This window comes from Chiroxiphia lanceolata, chromosome 5, assembly GCF_009829145.1.
Source record: "Chiroxiphia lanceolata isolate bChiLan1 chromosome 5, bChiLan1.pri, whole genome shotgun sequence".
Taxonomy (NCBI): domain Eukaryota; kingdom Metazoa; phylum Chordata; class Aves; order Passeriformes; family Pipridae; genus Chiroxiphia; species Chiroxiphia lanceolata.
In genome coordinates, this window is record NC_045641.1 from 67,110,005 (window position 1) to 67,124,115 (window position 14,111).

A 14,111-nucleotide genomic window follows, 5' to 3' on the forward strand; every position below is an offset into this window, starting at 1 on the left:
TTTTCATGTACAACCAAATATTTCAGGCAGCACATTTAATTTAGGACTTTTCGCCGTTTTTCATTTTAGAGACTCACGTTTACATTCAAACTTTAAAGAATAAAAAAAAAGACACAAAGCTTACAGATCAAAGAACTTGCCACCCTCTGTACCAACACTAAAACATTCTTTTGCCTTCCCTGTGTATAGTACAAAACCAAGATGCTAGAAAAGATCATGTGATTAATCTGGTTGCTTTTCCATTTCACGAACCCAATGCTCAACAGCAACATACGAGTTTTGAGAGGCATTTTATTTAGACAACTGAAAACAGTTAAACATTCAGAAGCAGCATACAATGAAACAAAACCCGAACCAAATACTTTTAAGTACATAATCCCTTCTTTTCAACTACAGCCAATTCTTCCAACTTTCAAGGAAATAAAAAAAAAAAAAAAGGGGTAAAAGCCATTGTATCTCTTCTCCATAGTAAAGAAAGCACACTACAATGAGTCTAATTGAAATTGGAGAGATTGGATCTTGGCTTGCACACTTCTTTGAAAAGACAGTAGGCAGTTATGCCAAAAAGACAGCAAAACTCTACTACTTGTCTTTTGGGTTTTTATTTGGATACTCAGTTCTCTTACAGACAACACCTAGCCAGTTCCACCGCATTCTCATCAATTACTGCCCATCTTTGCCTTACGTAGAGAGCTCACTCTGGAAGGCTGCTGTTTGTCACTGCTCACTTGATTTAGTCTTGTAGGTCCATGTGTCATGTAACAGTTGCAGTAATCAGGCCTTAACTTCAGGAGTTGAGCTGTACACTGTATCTGAGTTTTCAGAGGCAATCTCTTCTGCAACTAAATAAAAAGAATTTTATTTAACTTCACCTTAGATATATAAACCAAAGAAATGTTGCACGGGTTGCTTAAAGACCAGTTCAGTTTGTTTTCCCACTCAGCCTGATCCAGCTATTCAACTCCATCTGTTCAGCCTGCACAGCTCCAGGCACCAGTCTGACACTTACCACATGGTGATTTTCAGGAAAACACCTTTTGAAAAGAGTGAAAAATGCCAGAAGATACTTGAGGGAAACTACCTCTTCCATACTAAAGAATGCTATCATCTGACTGATCTTTTAACACTTAGCTGAGTGGAAGCTGACAGTTCAGTGCATTACCTATTTCCTCCTCTGCAGTTCCTGGAAGGGTAGCCCTTGCTTTTGCTGCTTCTGCATTCTCCTCTTCTGTAGAGGAGAAGAAAAAAAAAAGTCAGTACCTTCAGTTCCAGCCACTCACCTTAACAATAATAAAAAAGTAACTTCCACTTAATTTAGTGCTGAGAAGAAACATCTGGGCAAGCAATTCTATTAAAGAATAACTGCAAGTTATTGCTTCCCTCCCCCCAAGCTGAGATAACCAAAGTACAATATAAAACTACCACCCATACTTCTTTCTAGAGATTATCCCTTTCAGAATTATGAAGGTGGTATTGCATGTTTCTTGCTCATTCACATAAAAATACAGAGTATTTGCTTAAATATCCACAAAGTGTCTATGTACAAAAAGCTTACAGGGTTAATTGCTTACATTACAGTACAAAGGTACATCCTTAAATCTATCAGATATGAGTGGATATAGAAACCCTCAGAACACAGCAGTTGCTCCACGAAATTAATTGTTTACCACTAATGATAGATATTGCTTAAAAAGCACCCATGGAGCAGCCAAGTTTCACCAGGAACAAGGCCACACTTACCAGGAACTACACATTTCCAAAGACCATAGGTTTTTCCTACTGTTGTCTGCCACAGCCTTAGTGTACCATCCTCAGAGCCACTTGCATATAACTCTCCATCAGGGCTAAATCTCACACAGTGAATTGGACCAAAGTGCCCTTTGTAAGATTCTATAACAGAATATACCAAGATCATAAATTTCAGATTTCAGCCAACAATTAAAATTATTAAGTACAAACCAATCAGAAGAGGAGGAAAAAAAAAACACTGATGAGAGGGCACTTTCTCAGTAATTAGCTTCTGATACAAAACAAAGCTTCCATGTATTGGTATCTCAGCAATGTCTAATTTAGGTAAAATATTAATGTTTCATTAACTGCAAGGAAAAAGGTGCTTGTTTATTCTAGACAAAACTTCAAAGCAAGGCAGCAGCACAAAATACACATCCTCTGTTCCTTCAACCACTCACTCCATACATGTACAATTTTAAACAAGGACAGGATCAATGAAAAAACTTGGAAACATGCTTTTTGTTTCAAATAAATTTGGCCAACATGTACCACATTTTTCATAAAAGTAGCTGACATATCTAATGAATGCTATAGTATGATGCCCAAGTTAACAAACAGCTATGCAGCAATACTGAACGTGATTTTTTTTAAATAGGTGCAAAGAGCTGCTGAATGTAGGTTTTAATTAGTTCTAGAAGAATAATGTTGGGTATACTGAGATAGGAAAAAATGCTTAAACTGGTAATATACCTTTTCACCCTCTTGCACAGCAGGCTGTGCTAAGACCTTATTTGTGCACAGCAGCTTCATTTACTAGTCATTATTTAATGGATACCCATTTCACAACTCCTTTTTGATTGCAGAAGACAAACATACCTAATTCTTCTCCTGTATTATAGTCATATTTATAGAGTTTAAAATCTTCGCCGCCTGCAACCAAACATTCTTTCGCAGGATGAAGTGATGCAGAATTGATTGTAGCAGGTGCTTCAAATGATTTAATCTGCTCTAGACTGAGGGAGAAAAGTTTGTTAATAAAGTTCATTTAAAAAAAAAATCCTGAGAGCCAAGAAACTGTGATTCTACTAATCTCAGCTGCTTTTCAGAAAAATAGAATACAACCCCCCCCGAGTTTCTGAAGCAAGTCTTAATACTTGAAAACCATGCTCATCAAGTTAGAATAAACAAAACAAAAGCTCACACATTCAGAACTACTTTCTGGAATATGTTTAAGTGTATAACTTCTTTCTTAAGATATCATAAAGATGTATAAATAAGTTCTCTGAAAAACACTGCACTGAAACCTGGCTGAAATGTATTTAACCACAATTACAGCTAGTGTGAAACAAAAAAATGGCAGCAAACCCTTACAGCCTAGCACCTTACAGAGAGTTAGGTTTCACTATTTTAAGGCAGAAGCATTCAAGGAAAGATGTCCACTGATGCCAGTTCTGACAGCTTGGTGATTTTAGCCTTGTACTGTCAGTTTTTACCCCCATTACCAAGCCCATCACTCAACCTGTGAAAACTCTGTGTTGTGCACTCACGTTTCTGCACTATGAAAAGCAATAGTCTTCCCGTAGGTTATCACAAGTATCTGTCCTTCTGGAACATACTCCATGCTGCTCACTGACATTGCAACATTTAGTGACTTCACTTCAGTCATGGTACTCCGGTCCCAAAGGCTTAAAAGGAAACAAAAAGGAAAAAGAAGACTCTTCAGATTATTTCAGCAAGTCAAGCAATTTTCATCTCCCATCCATGGCAAGATCTGGATCAAAGAAGGCATCTGAAGAACAGGATTTGATTCCACAGGTACTTTCAGATTTTCAGTGGCATTATCTGCATTGCCACCTAGGCCAAGCTTAAGACACGCCTCCTTTTTAAAATAATTTTACATTTGCAGTTTAATGCAACAACATTAAATGGTACACACACCAGTTAACTACTCCAGGATTCTCTTGGAGATTAAAAATCTTGGTTTAAATCTCCTAAGCAATAGACCTTTCTAGAAGCAAAGCTTGAAAATTCCATTCTGCCTTTTTACCTCACGAGATCAAGAGGTACTAATGCCAATCTATATAGAGATTAATTTAAGATAATATAGTTTTCTATCTAGTGGTGCAAGAGCTGTCTAAACAGAAATTAAACTGTTCTACTGTAAGTAAGAATCTTTGTTCATTAGCTGACTCTGCTAGGAGTGAGATGACACTGGTCATATCAGCCAGAAAGCTGAGGAAGCCATGAGGCACATCTTCCATCCTTTCTGGAGAGCACGGTCTGAGGAAGGGTCTTTGTCAATTCATCTCCCCAGCAGCCCAGGTTTATCTGGTTTCAACACATCTCCTACCAATGGGAGACAGAGTTAACTTAACCATCACTGGATGAGACATCTTATAAAAACACTGAAGCCTACTCAATTTACCAGCATGGCAAAGAAAGAGGGCTTTTTCTATCAGCTGTGCACTGTTTCCAGTTACTCTTCCGAGGTTTTTCTCCCAGTGCATGAAACTATAATAATCTGGGATTATCCTTAAAACAACAACAACAAAAAGTAACTATATTGTGACATAGATTATGACAATAAATAAAACTGAGCTTCTTAGAAAACTGAAAGTTAACTTTTTCTTACCGGACAGTTTTATCATCAGCTGAAAGAATCTGTTTGTCATCACTGCTCCATAAAGCCTTTTTAATGCCAGAAGTATGTCCACTGACAACGTCAGGTTCTCAAAATAAATCCAAATATGTTAATAAATATAAGAAAATGAAATAATGTCATGCAGCAGTTTGGGAGCTTTCTTAAACTATATGGATTTCCATTTACTAGAAACTGTAGAATTATTTCAAACATTTGTGACTTTATTTGTAGATCTTATTCCAGAAACAGGCTAAATTGTAAACTGGATATCTGATTGCCTAATTTTAAAAAACTTCACTAGGTTAACATCAAGGTTCTCTGGTTTCATATCAACCAGAAGCAGTTCAGTATTAACACAAATTTAAACAAATATGTGGAGTCTTTTCTTCTTTCGGATGACTGAAATTTAATTATTTAGACTTATTTTTAATTAGTCCGCATTGAATTGAAACATGCTATGCTTGAAGTCCATTATAGATAAACTTGAAGCTATGGATGACCCATCCCTGGAAGTATTCAAGACCAGGCTGGATGGGGCTTTAAGCAACCTAGTCTAGGGGAGCTGGAGACAAGATGATCTTTAAGGTCTTAAGGAACCTTCCAACCCAAACCATTCTATAATTCTATGACCTTACTATAGCAAAAGGTACAGACACTACACTTGTAAAACAATCCTCAACTTTGTCTTTTGTGACTCATAACAGAACATAACTCTTTAATTTCAGAACCTGTATTTAACTCCAAAGAAACAAGAATCAGTTCCAAAAGCAGACTCACCTGCTTCTGGCTTGCTCAGGTCATAGATACGCAAGAGCTTATCTTGTCCACCTGTTAACAGATAATTGCTATCCTGAAACAGAAGTTACAGAGAGTCAACTCTATTTTGATTCAAAATACCAGCCTTCATCTGTGAGTTAAAATAACAGTTCTTTCTCTCAGACAGCTTCTAATACACTTACTGCATTTAATCTACAATCTTAAAAACGAGCAGTGGTATGTTAGATTATGTGCCTGTTGAGATAACATATGTAAAAAGCAGAAAAGTAACTTAAAAGCAGAACATACTCAAAGGCTTACTTTCCTGGTGTATAAGGTATAAAGGTTTCTCATACCTGTGTAAAATCCACACTTTTGACAATGTGTTTGTGAGCCAATGTGATTAGTTCATCGCCTGACACAGCATCCCACACTTTGCTAAACAGCAAGAGGAAACATTCATATTTTAGAAGCACCAGGACAAATGAACTTGGACAGTCACATGAGTTTGTGAGCAATATTTCCTGATGCCATTATAACATTTTATCACAAGTGTTACATTCTTATAAGTTATAACCCAGTTATTCAACAAGAATACGTTATATGTTTTTACTAAAGCTTCTTTTGGACTAACCCATCACTTTCCTTTATCCTCTTCTTCAGGACCATGCAGACTAATGAGCATTTCAGTTTTAAGAGTAGTTCTTCTCTGCAACTTTATTAATAGAGATTGCCTTTTACTAACAAGATCCAACTTGCCAAATATTAATTTATACTGCAAACAGCACAACCACCCCTATAAACATCAAAGAAATAATTCACTACAATTTTCTTATAATAAAAGAGGCTAACTGCTAGAAACAAAGTAAAAATCACTCTTTCAAGTCTACTCTAACCACAGTGCCAGAAATTAGAGCTGCATAGAAAAGTTATTCTAGCAAACCAGTACAGTAATTAAGCATATCAAGAAGCAATCACAGTTGTTCATCATGGTGGAATTAACTGTAGCTGCTTTCAAGATGCTAAAAGCCTGGGTTTTAATTTGTCTAGCCAAAAATAAGCTAATAATTACTAAAGAAAAAAAAATGAACCAGTAATTTAGTACAGCTATATCATGTCACCAAAACAGACTAAAATCAAAATACAGACCACAAAGACAGTTCATCACTCACGCTGTAAAATCAGCTGCTGCTGTTGCTGCTTTAGTGGCATCTGTGTTCAAAGTGGCACCCCAAACAGCACCTTTATGGCCTAGAAACGTGCCAATCCAGTCCCCTGTGTCTCCCTGACGCAGCATAGGCTTGCCATCTTCACAGAAACAAAACCAACATTCAGGTAACATGGTAAAAGAAGAAAACTGATTTGTTTTTTTTTTAATATTCCCTTGCACCAGCACGTGGAAATACCTCATTACTTTATGAAGCCATTCTTTGTAAAAGAGCTTAGCTAAATAGCTTAGCTGTGCAGCTGTACTTGCTGCATGCATCTGAACAGTATACACATTCAAATACTTATACAAATGAAATAAAAGTTTTCAGACTAAAATTTTCTTTAGGTTTGTGTTAAGATAGAAGGGAACGTTCGAGTTTTATTTTTACTAAAGTTTTCTTCAGGCAGGACAGATTTGGTTTTTTTACTTTGGAACGATATTATCAGGCTGCCTGTATGCAGGCACAGCCTCATGTTTGCAATGAGATATGTTTAAACACAGACAGATAAAAATGGAGTAGTAATAGAAAGCCTTTCCTATCATTTTTTTTTTCTGGGGGCTATCAAAGAGTGCAGAGCTCAGCTGGAAGTACTTCAAGGCAGAGAGGAACATCCTTTAAAATGTGTGCATACATAAGATTAATATATACAGGTATGAAGAGGCAATGCTATTCACACACTAAGAGCGTTCTCATCACTCTGAGTGCAGCAAGGCAGCTGCCCTGGCCAAACGGGAGCTCACTTTGGACCCACAGCCCGTGGGCACAGACGGTAGAAACGGGAAGTTTAACCAATAAACCCCTTTGGACGCTTCCCACCCCCTCAGCAGCTCGGATCCCAGCCGGGCGCACGCGGGGCTCCGATTCCGCCCGGGATAACCCGGCCATGGAAGGAGCACGAACACCAGCCGTGCGCTCCCGCCGTCACTGCACAGCTCCCGAGCTGTGTCATGGACAGGCACAGCACCCCCAGGCACAGACCCCCGGGCCGGCGGTGCGCGGCCTGCGAGCAGCGGGGCTCCCTCGAACCCACCCCGGGCTCCCCCGAACCCACCCCGGACTCCCCCGAACCCACCCCGGGGCTCCCCCGAACCCACCCCGGGGCTCCCCCGAACCCACCCCGGGGCTCCCCCGAACCCACCCCGGGGCTCCCCCGAACCCACCCCGGGGCTCCGCCGAACCCACCCCGGGGCTCCGCCGAACCCACCCCGGGGCTCCGCCGAACCCACCCCGGGCTCCCCCGAACCCACCCCGGGGCTCCCCCGAACGCAGCCGGGGGCTCCCCCGAACGCAGCCGGGGGCTCCCCCGAACCCACCCCGGCGCTCCCCCGCCTCCTCGCCGGGCCCCGCCGGACAAAGCGGCCCGTCCCGCCTCACCCTTGCAGGCGCTGATCAGGAAATATCCGTAGGGGGTGACGCCGCTGAAGGCCAGGTCCACCACGGGCCGGGTGTGCCCAGAGCAGGTGAGCGGGGTCTGCCTCATGGCCATGGCGGGGCCGGGGGTGCGGGGCTGGGCAGGGACACGGGTCGGGTCCGGCCCGGCGGGAGCGGCGGCGGCGCGGGAAGTGACGGGCAGGAAGCGCTTCCAGGCGGACGCGCGTCACGGGCGGGGCGCGGCCTCGCCGAGAGGGATGGGAAATGCCGCCGGTGGGCGAAGCGTAATTCCTTCCGTCGTCCCGCTTCCTGCGGGAGGAGCAGCGTGTTTGCCGTCCCATTCATTGGCAGCCCACCCTAGGGCTGAGTCCGGGGGGCATCAGTGCTCCTCTGTTGTGATTAAAAGCCCTTCTCCATCAGTTCCCAGCCCGCCCCAGCCTCGCACTGGCTTTCCAATCGTTGGTTTTCCACGTAAATCGGTTCAGGTTCTCGCCCTGCCCTGCCCTGCCCACCTCCCCGTGTCCAGCTCTGCCCCTGTGAGTTCTTTGTGTCCCCGTGGTGCTCCTCCGCTCGCTTCCCAAACGGGCAGCAAGTCATCATCATGGCTGGGCTTTGCAAACGAAGATTAAGGGAGGCTCTATCCACGCTTATTACAGGCACGCTGGTGGCTAATGAGGCCAATACGAGATAGACATGTCCGACTGCAAAAGGCACAGCAGAAAGACTCCTTAGATGGTATATTCCGCAAGACACGGTTCTTTCTGCGTTGTCTTTTCTCCTCGAGAGTGACCCTGCGTGTGTTCTCAAAGGAAGCAGCAGTGTTATACATGGTGTGTCTCCAGGCCTCCCAATTGGAGGCCAGAGTAGACCAGTTATGTTGATCAATATGGCCAAGGCTGAGATGTTGTTTCAGGGAGTCCTTGTATCTTTTCTTCGGGGCTCCTCCCTTGTGGCAGCCGGTGGCAAGTTCACCATAGAGCAGGATCTTAGGGAGGCAGTGGTTGGTCCTTCATCCTGGAGACGTGCCCTGCCCATCGCAGCTGTGTTCTCAGTAATATGGCCTCAATACTTGTGACTGCTGCTTGTTCTAGGCAGCCCGGCTCTTTCTGTAGGGCCGGCTCCTCTCCCGGCTCACTGCGGGGTCTGATAAGCCTTTGCAGCCGGGAAGGTGATGGGAAAACGCTGAAGGGGTGTAAAGATTTTAGGGACACCTTGCAGCACCCAGCTGGGTTGGCATAAAAGAGAAGGGAGGCAAGCTGATGGTGGTGTCTGAACTTGCCCTCAGAGGCGTCTGAAGGATGGCATTTGAAGATGTGTCACCAGCCACAAAGACTAGAGGAGTGGTGTTTCTCTTAAAACAGGCTAAAAGCAGAATTTTACTGACAGTTACTCATCTCCTTTTAAGTGTTACAATTAGGAAAAGCATTTAAATCATTAATGGATAATTAAAGTTTAGGATAACTTCACAGTTATCTTTCACAGCTCCTCTATTTAAAGAATAGGCACCACATTTCACTTTCTTCTGGTATTTCACTTACTCCCCAAGAGTTCTCAAAAGTAAATCCTCATGATTTTGTAATTTCATGTACTAACGTTTTAACTGACATTTCCAGTTTTTCCACACAGAGCTGCAGATTATCACATAGATCTTTACAGTGTCTTTAAGATTTTCTGGATTTTTTCCTAACAGTGATACCAGTCTCTTACTGTACTTTGACACAGGCCTGTAGCTGAATCTCTTAAGTCTCAGATCACAGATTAAAGTCATGGGAAATTCAGATGCATCTCCAAAAGCTTTTAACATTAAAAGTTATATTTAAATAGAATTCCTGAAATGTGTGTTTCTCATGATAAAACTGTGACTGAGGAATTTTTTTATTGTATTTTATCCCACCCTTGTGAATACTTTGAGAGCTTAATGTATAAAATATTTTTCTTCAGTGCATTTTCTATACTTTATATTATAGCAGCATTTCCAAAATGTCATGGTATATTAGTCTTAGTGTACTAAACCTTACCTGTATGTTCTCTATTTGTCCTAGTCTCCATTATTTTTTCCTTTGTTCCTACCTGTAGATCTGTTTTGATTGTGAGTAGAGTCATTGCACACCAAAAAGTTCATTTATAGGAATGGGGCAACAACTAGGGAGAAAGATAAGCAGAGATCTAAATTGTATTTGAAATAGGACTAAACCAAGATTTATTACTTTTACATTTACATTTTTCAAAACCTTATCTAAACATGAGGTTATGTCTCCTTGTTAGAAATGCTGTTTGGGTTTACATTTTAAAAAAAACTCTTCTGGTAAATGGTCTTATTAACTTTTTGAGTGAGCAAAAAGAGATCCTGTGGGTCAGTACAGATAAAAACAGTCAATTTAAATTACCTGCTTAAAATTCAAGGTTGAGGAATGGAAAGAAGAGGAATATTGTGTTTAGGGAGGTTTATTTGTAATGATTTCATAGCTTTGATTGATTTTGTCCTCTATTAAATGGAGCGTGATTTTTCACCTGCACAGAGCAACAACATGACATCCACTTAGGAAGACAAAAAATCTATAACAGGCAGAGAAAGGCAAAAATATTTCCAATTTGCCAGTAAGTAGCTGAAAATCATAAAAGGAGAAAAATCATGGAGATATGAAACCTCTAAGATATAGACATAGACATTAGAAATCCCACTGGGCCAAGCAGAACTGTTGGGTACTATTATGTATTAAGTTTTTCATATGTTGCAGGAACATGAAAATTCTAGTAAGGAACATGACAGGTGTCACTGAAGGCAGATCCTTAAAATGGGCTTTTGATACCTACTGTGGGACCAAGGCAGACTTTGGGCATCATCCTGCTGAAGGCAATAATTGTACTGGGTAGAAACCTGTGTACTGATAGTTATCAGCCACTGCCCAGTTTTATAAAAGTTATAATTCTGCTGGTAGATGGGCTCAGTGAAAGCATGTAGATGATTATGTGAACACCAATCCCACACAGTGACTGTATCTGCTTCCAGCAGTAGGTGCTTGATTGATTCCCAGTTTAAATCCTGATACTTGCCCACTAGCCCCAGCCACACAGCCTCTCAGGCCTCGTTTCCCACCCACCAGCTCCCTGCAGCAGCTTCCAGAAACTGATTTTTGCCTTCTGCACTGAAGGTGTTTCCATTCCTACGTGGATGTGGCTGGTCCAGAAGAGCAGGCATCAGGCACTTAAGAGTCTGAACTTAACAGTGAGTGATCCAGAGGATGTGACTTCTTAAACTGAAATTCTGCAAAGCAGAGAAGACCTCTATTCTCTTTGGAAAATATAACTAATGGCATACAGATATAATACTGAAAATAAGCCTATCTATGTTTTTTCTTGCATTTTTAATACAGAGACAGGACATAGCAATTGAAAGTCTCCAAAGTTTGTCCGAGGCCTAACTCAGGATATATCACACCTAATTCAGTCTGATGGTTTCTTTAGCAGCAGTCTCAGACTTTTTTCCTGCTGCACTCCAGGATACGTTTTGCATCTCTAACCTAACTCCAACGAGAAATCTCTAATGCTGCATTTCTTAAACCGAGCATGAGGAGGGGAAATACCACCATGAAGCACGTTTGTGGTTGGGGAAGGAGAAACACTTCGCTGTGGAGCAACTGCAAGTGGAACGAGAAGTGTGTGCAGGAGGAAGTGTTCCAAAGAGAAGCAAGAGCAGGGGTGGGAGGAGAAGGGGCCAAATACACAGAGAGCAGGAGCAAAAGATGATGCTGAACAGATCTAGCATTGTCAGCGAGCTCTTGCTGAGGAGAAACACCCTAATGTGGTAATTTCTATCAGAAGTGCTTCCTCTGCATGTTCAGAGCTGATGTTTTCCTCTGTTGGAGCCTTTAGCTGTAGCTAAACTGGAATTTCCTCCACTAATGCCCTCCTTATGTCCCTGGTAGCACCTCCATTTAAATAGTTTATTCCCCACAGTCTGAGCATGTTTGTTTTAGAAATACACTAATCTTGTGCCCTCAGGCTGGGCTGCTTTTAGTACAGAGATTGTTAGAGAAGATAGGAACTATGCAACAAACCTCAGTTTTTCAAGCAAGTCCAGAGACAGCACAAGAAAAAGAAGGAAAGACGCAAATTAAAGTCTAGCAAGCTTAAAATAACAACATTTTGGTAATACTGAGTTTTATTGTTTTAAACAAGGTGATTATGTATCATTAAACAGGGTGATTGTGTATCAGATTCCAATAATATTACAAATAAAGGAAATGTCATTAATAACTTTTTATTCTAAGGTTCACATTTGTCTGTTAATTGTCTAAATATCTGTCTTGTAATGCTAAATATCCATCAACCCCAACTTCTCAGGATGTAATCGGGGCCTTGTAATCATTTAAAGTAATTTACCCCATTACTGTGAGGAATAACAAGTATGCCAACTGTAGATTATACAGCTTCTGGGCAAGATTCTCTTTTACTTAACATTTATAATTCAGAGTGTCTCCTTGATTAACCAACATCTTTCCAAAGCCAGTGATTGAATTCTCTCAGAAATGTTGCTGACAATGAATAAAGCTACCCTAGTGAAAGGTCATGATTCTAATGCTTTGATTAAAATAAATAATGCAGAGACTCAATTAAGTTGAGGGTGTTTATTATACATATTTACATTTCCAAAGACTCCTTTCTTTTCATGTTACCTTGGATATCACAGTTGGAAATGCATTCTCCTGCCACTGAGTGGAGCTCCTTACATACTTATTAGTACATTAATGATCTATCTGTGAGGTGATTTAGGGATGGTTATTTCAGCTTGTACCTGGCAGCTGTGTGGACATAGCCCTTGAGAAGTTACTAGATGCTTCATTCTCTAAAATAAATTGCTAAATAAGTAAATGGAAATCTCTGTGTGCCACAAGAGACAGCAGCAGGGCAGCCCCTTCGTTAGCACATCTGAAATATGAGTAATTTTAATGAATGGTGAAACATTCATTGTAGTCTATAGGCATAGTGATATTCTCTGTTAAGTTTTAGTTTGGAGGAATGTCCTCTACTAATTTGTACTGCTAATTTAGGAAAAAAAAGAAATAAAAAAAGGAAAGAAAAAGAAAAAGAGTAGCTGTTTGCTGAAGGATGGTGTGTTACTGGTGCTGCATGCAGATATGTGAGAGCAAATGCAGAGTACAATGCTGTGTTTTCACCAGGGGAATAATTAAAAATGAGTGCCAGCCTTGAGCAGTCAATTATCACCGAATAACGAGATGAAAGATAAAAGGCAGATTTAATCATATTTCAGAAGTAACAGATTAGTGTGCTTCTAGTCAAGGAGTCCTTTCTAGATCAGCCTTTCACAGTGATTGACCATATTTCTTCTTGTTTCCTGCAACTCCTTGTAACGTAGGTCTAGGGAATGTGGGTGCTGAACCATAGACACTGTTCTGTTGGGCATGCATGGCAGTACAGTTTGTGTGTGTGAACAGAGGCCAAGGGCATTAGACAGGGAAATGGGATGCAGAGGAATAGGGAAGAATGTAAAGACGAGATTGAGACAGCAGCAAGCAAGAGAAGATTAGTGGTTTAGCAGGAGAAATATAACCCATGGAAGTTGGGTAGGAGGGGAAATATACCTCATAGTTCCACTTGTATGTTTTTTCCTGTCTCTTCAGGTGAGGTCAGATGTAAAAATCACTTCTTTAAGCACCATGTTAGTGCTAGGTTCTCAAAAGGATTTGTTGTTCTGAGAAGAATATCGTTCCTAACGTTGTCAGGAGCCTTTCCATCTGTCTGGAGGGCAGAGATCTGGCACATTCAGAGCATGCACCAACCACAGAAACCGACCACAAAATGATAAAGCCAATAAGAAATATTTAAAGTTGTTTTATCTCTGCTATAATAGCTTCTGTGTCCCTCATCTTCAGGTCCCTTTCTGTCTTTTAAAAGGAAAAAGTTGGTAGTGCTGGCCAGATAGGAGAGTGATAAGAAAGGACAAACTTAAGTTGTCAGTGTATTCACTGAAAAGCTGGGCCACTGCAAAACCAAAGGGACAACAATTGAAGAAATTATTAGAAACAAATCCAAGAAAATGAAATTATTCCCCAGTTTCTACCCAAATGTCTTCAGAATATACTGTTGCTAAAGTTAGCCCTCAGAAAATAAAGAAATGTAAAGTAAATATATTTGCATTCAGGGCTTAGGCTGAAAAATGTAAAAACATAGTTGAGAAAGCCCAGGCAGGGCCAATACAGGGAAGTCACACAGAGAGGAAATACAGTGTCCATGTGTTCCAAAATCCAGTACTAGGAATGTTCTTAATCAATCCATTTAACAGTACAGAATATTGCAGGAAGCCAGTGCACAGGAGAGTCACTTGGAGAAGGAACAGAGGTCCATAAAACAGCATTACAGCAGCTCACACAAGGCTTGGT

General features: G+C 41.1%; 1 protein-coding gene across 1 annotated transcript; it reads right to left on the reverse strand.

Moving 5' to 3' along the window:
* On the reverse strand, positions 1-8,023 carry STRAP (serine/threonine kinase receptor associated protein). Its single transcript, XM_032688984.1, has 10 exons — positions 7,714-8,023; positions 6,301-6,436; positions 5,485-5,566; positions 5,150-5,222; positions 4,364-4,460; positions 3,279-3,416; positions 2,608-2,744; positions 1,741-1,890; positions 1,163-1,228; positions 1-842 (listed from the first exon to the last, which is right to left on the reverse strand). Exons 1-10 carry the CDS (start codon positions 7,823-7,825, stop codon positions 775-777), a joined length of 1,059 nt encoding a protein of 352 aa, XP_032544875.1. The 5' UTR covers positions 7,826-8,023; the 3' UTR covers positions 1-774.
* Between the last annotated feature and the right edge of the window lie 6,088 nt (positions 8,024-14,111).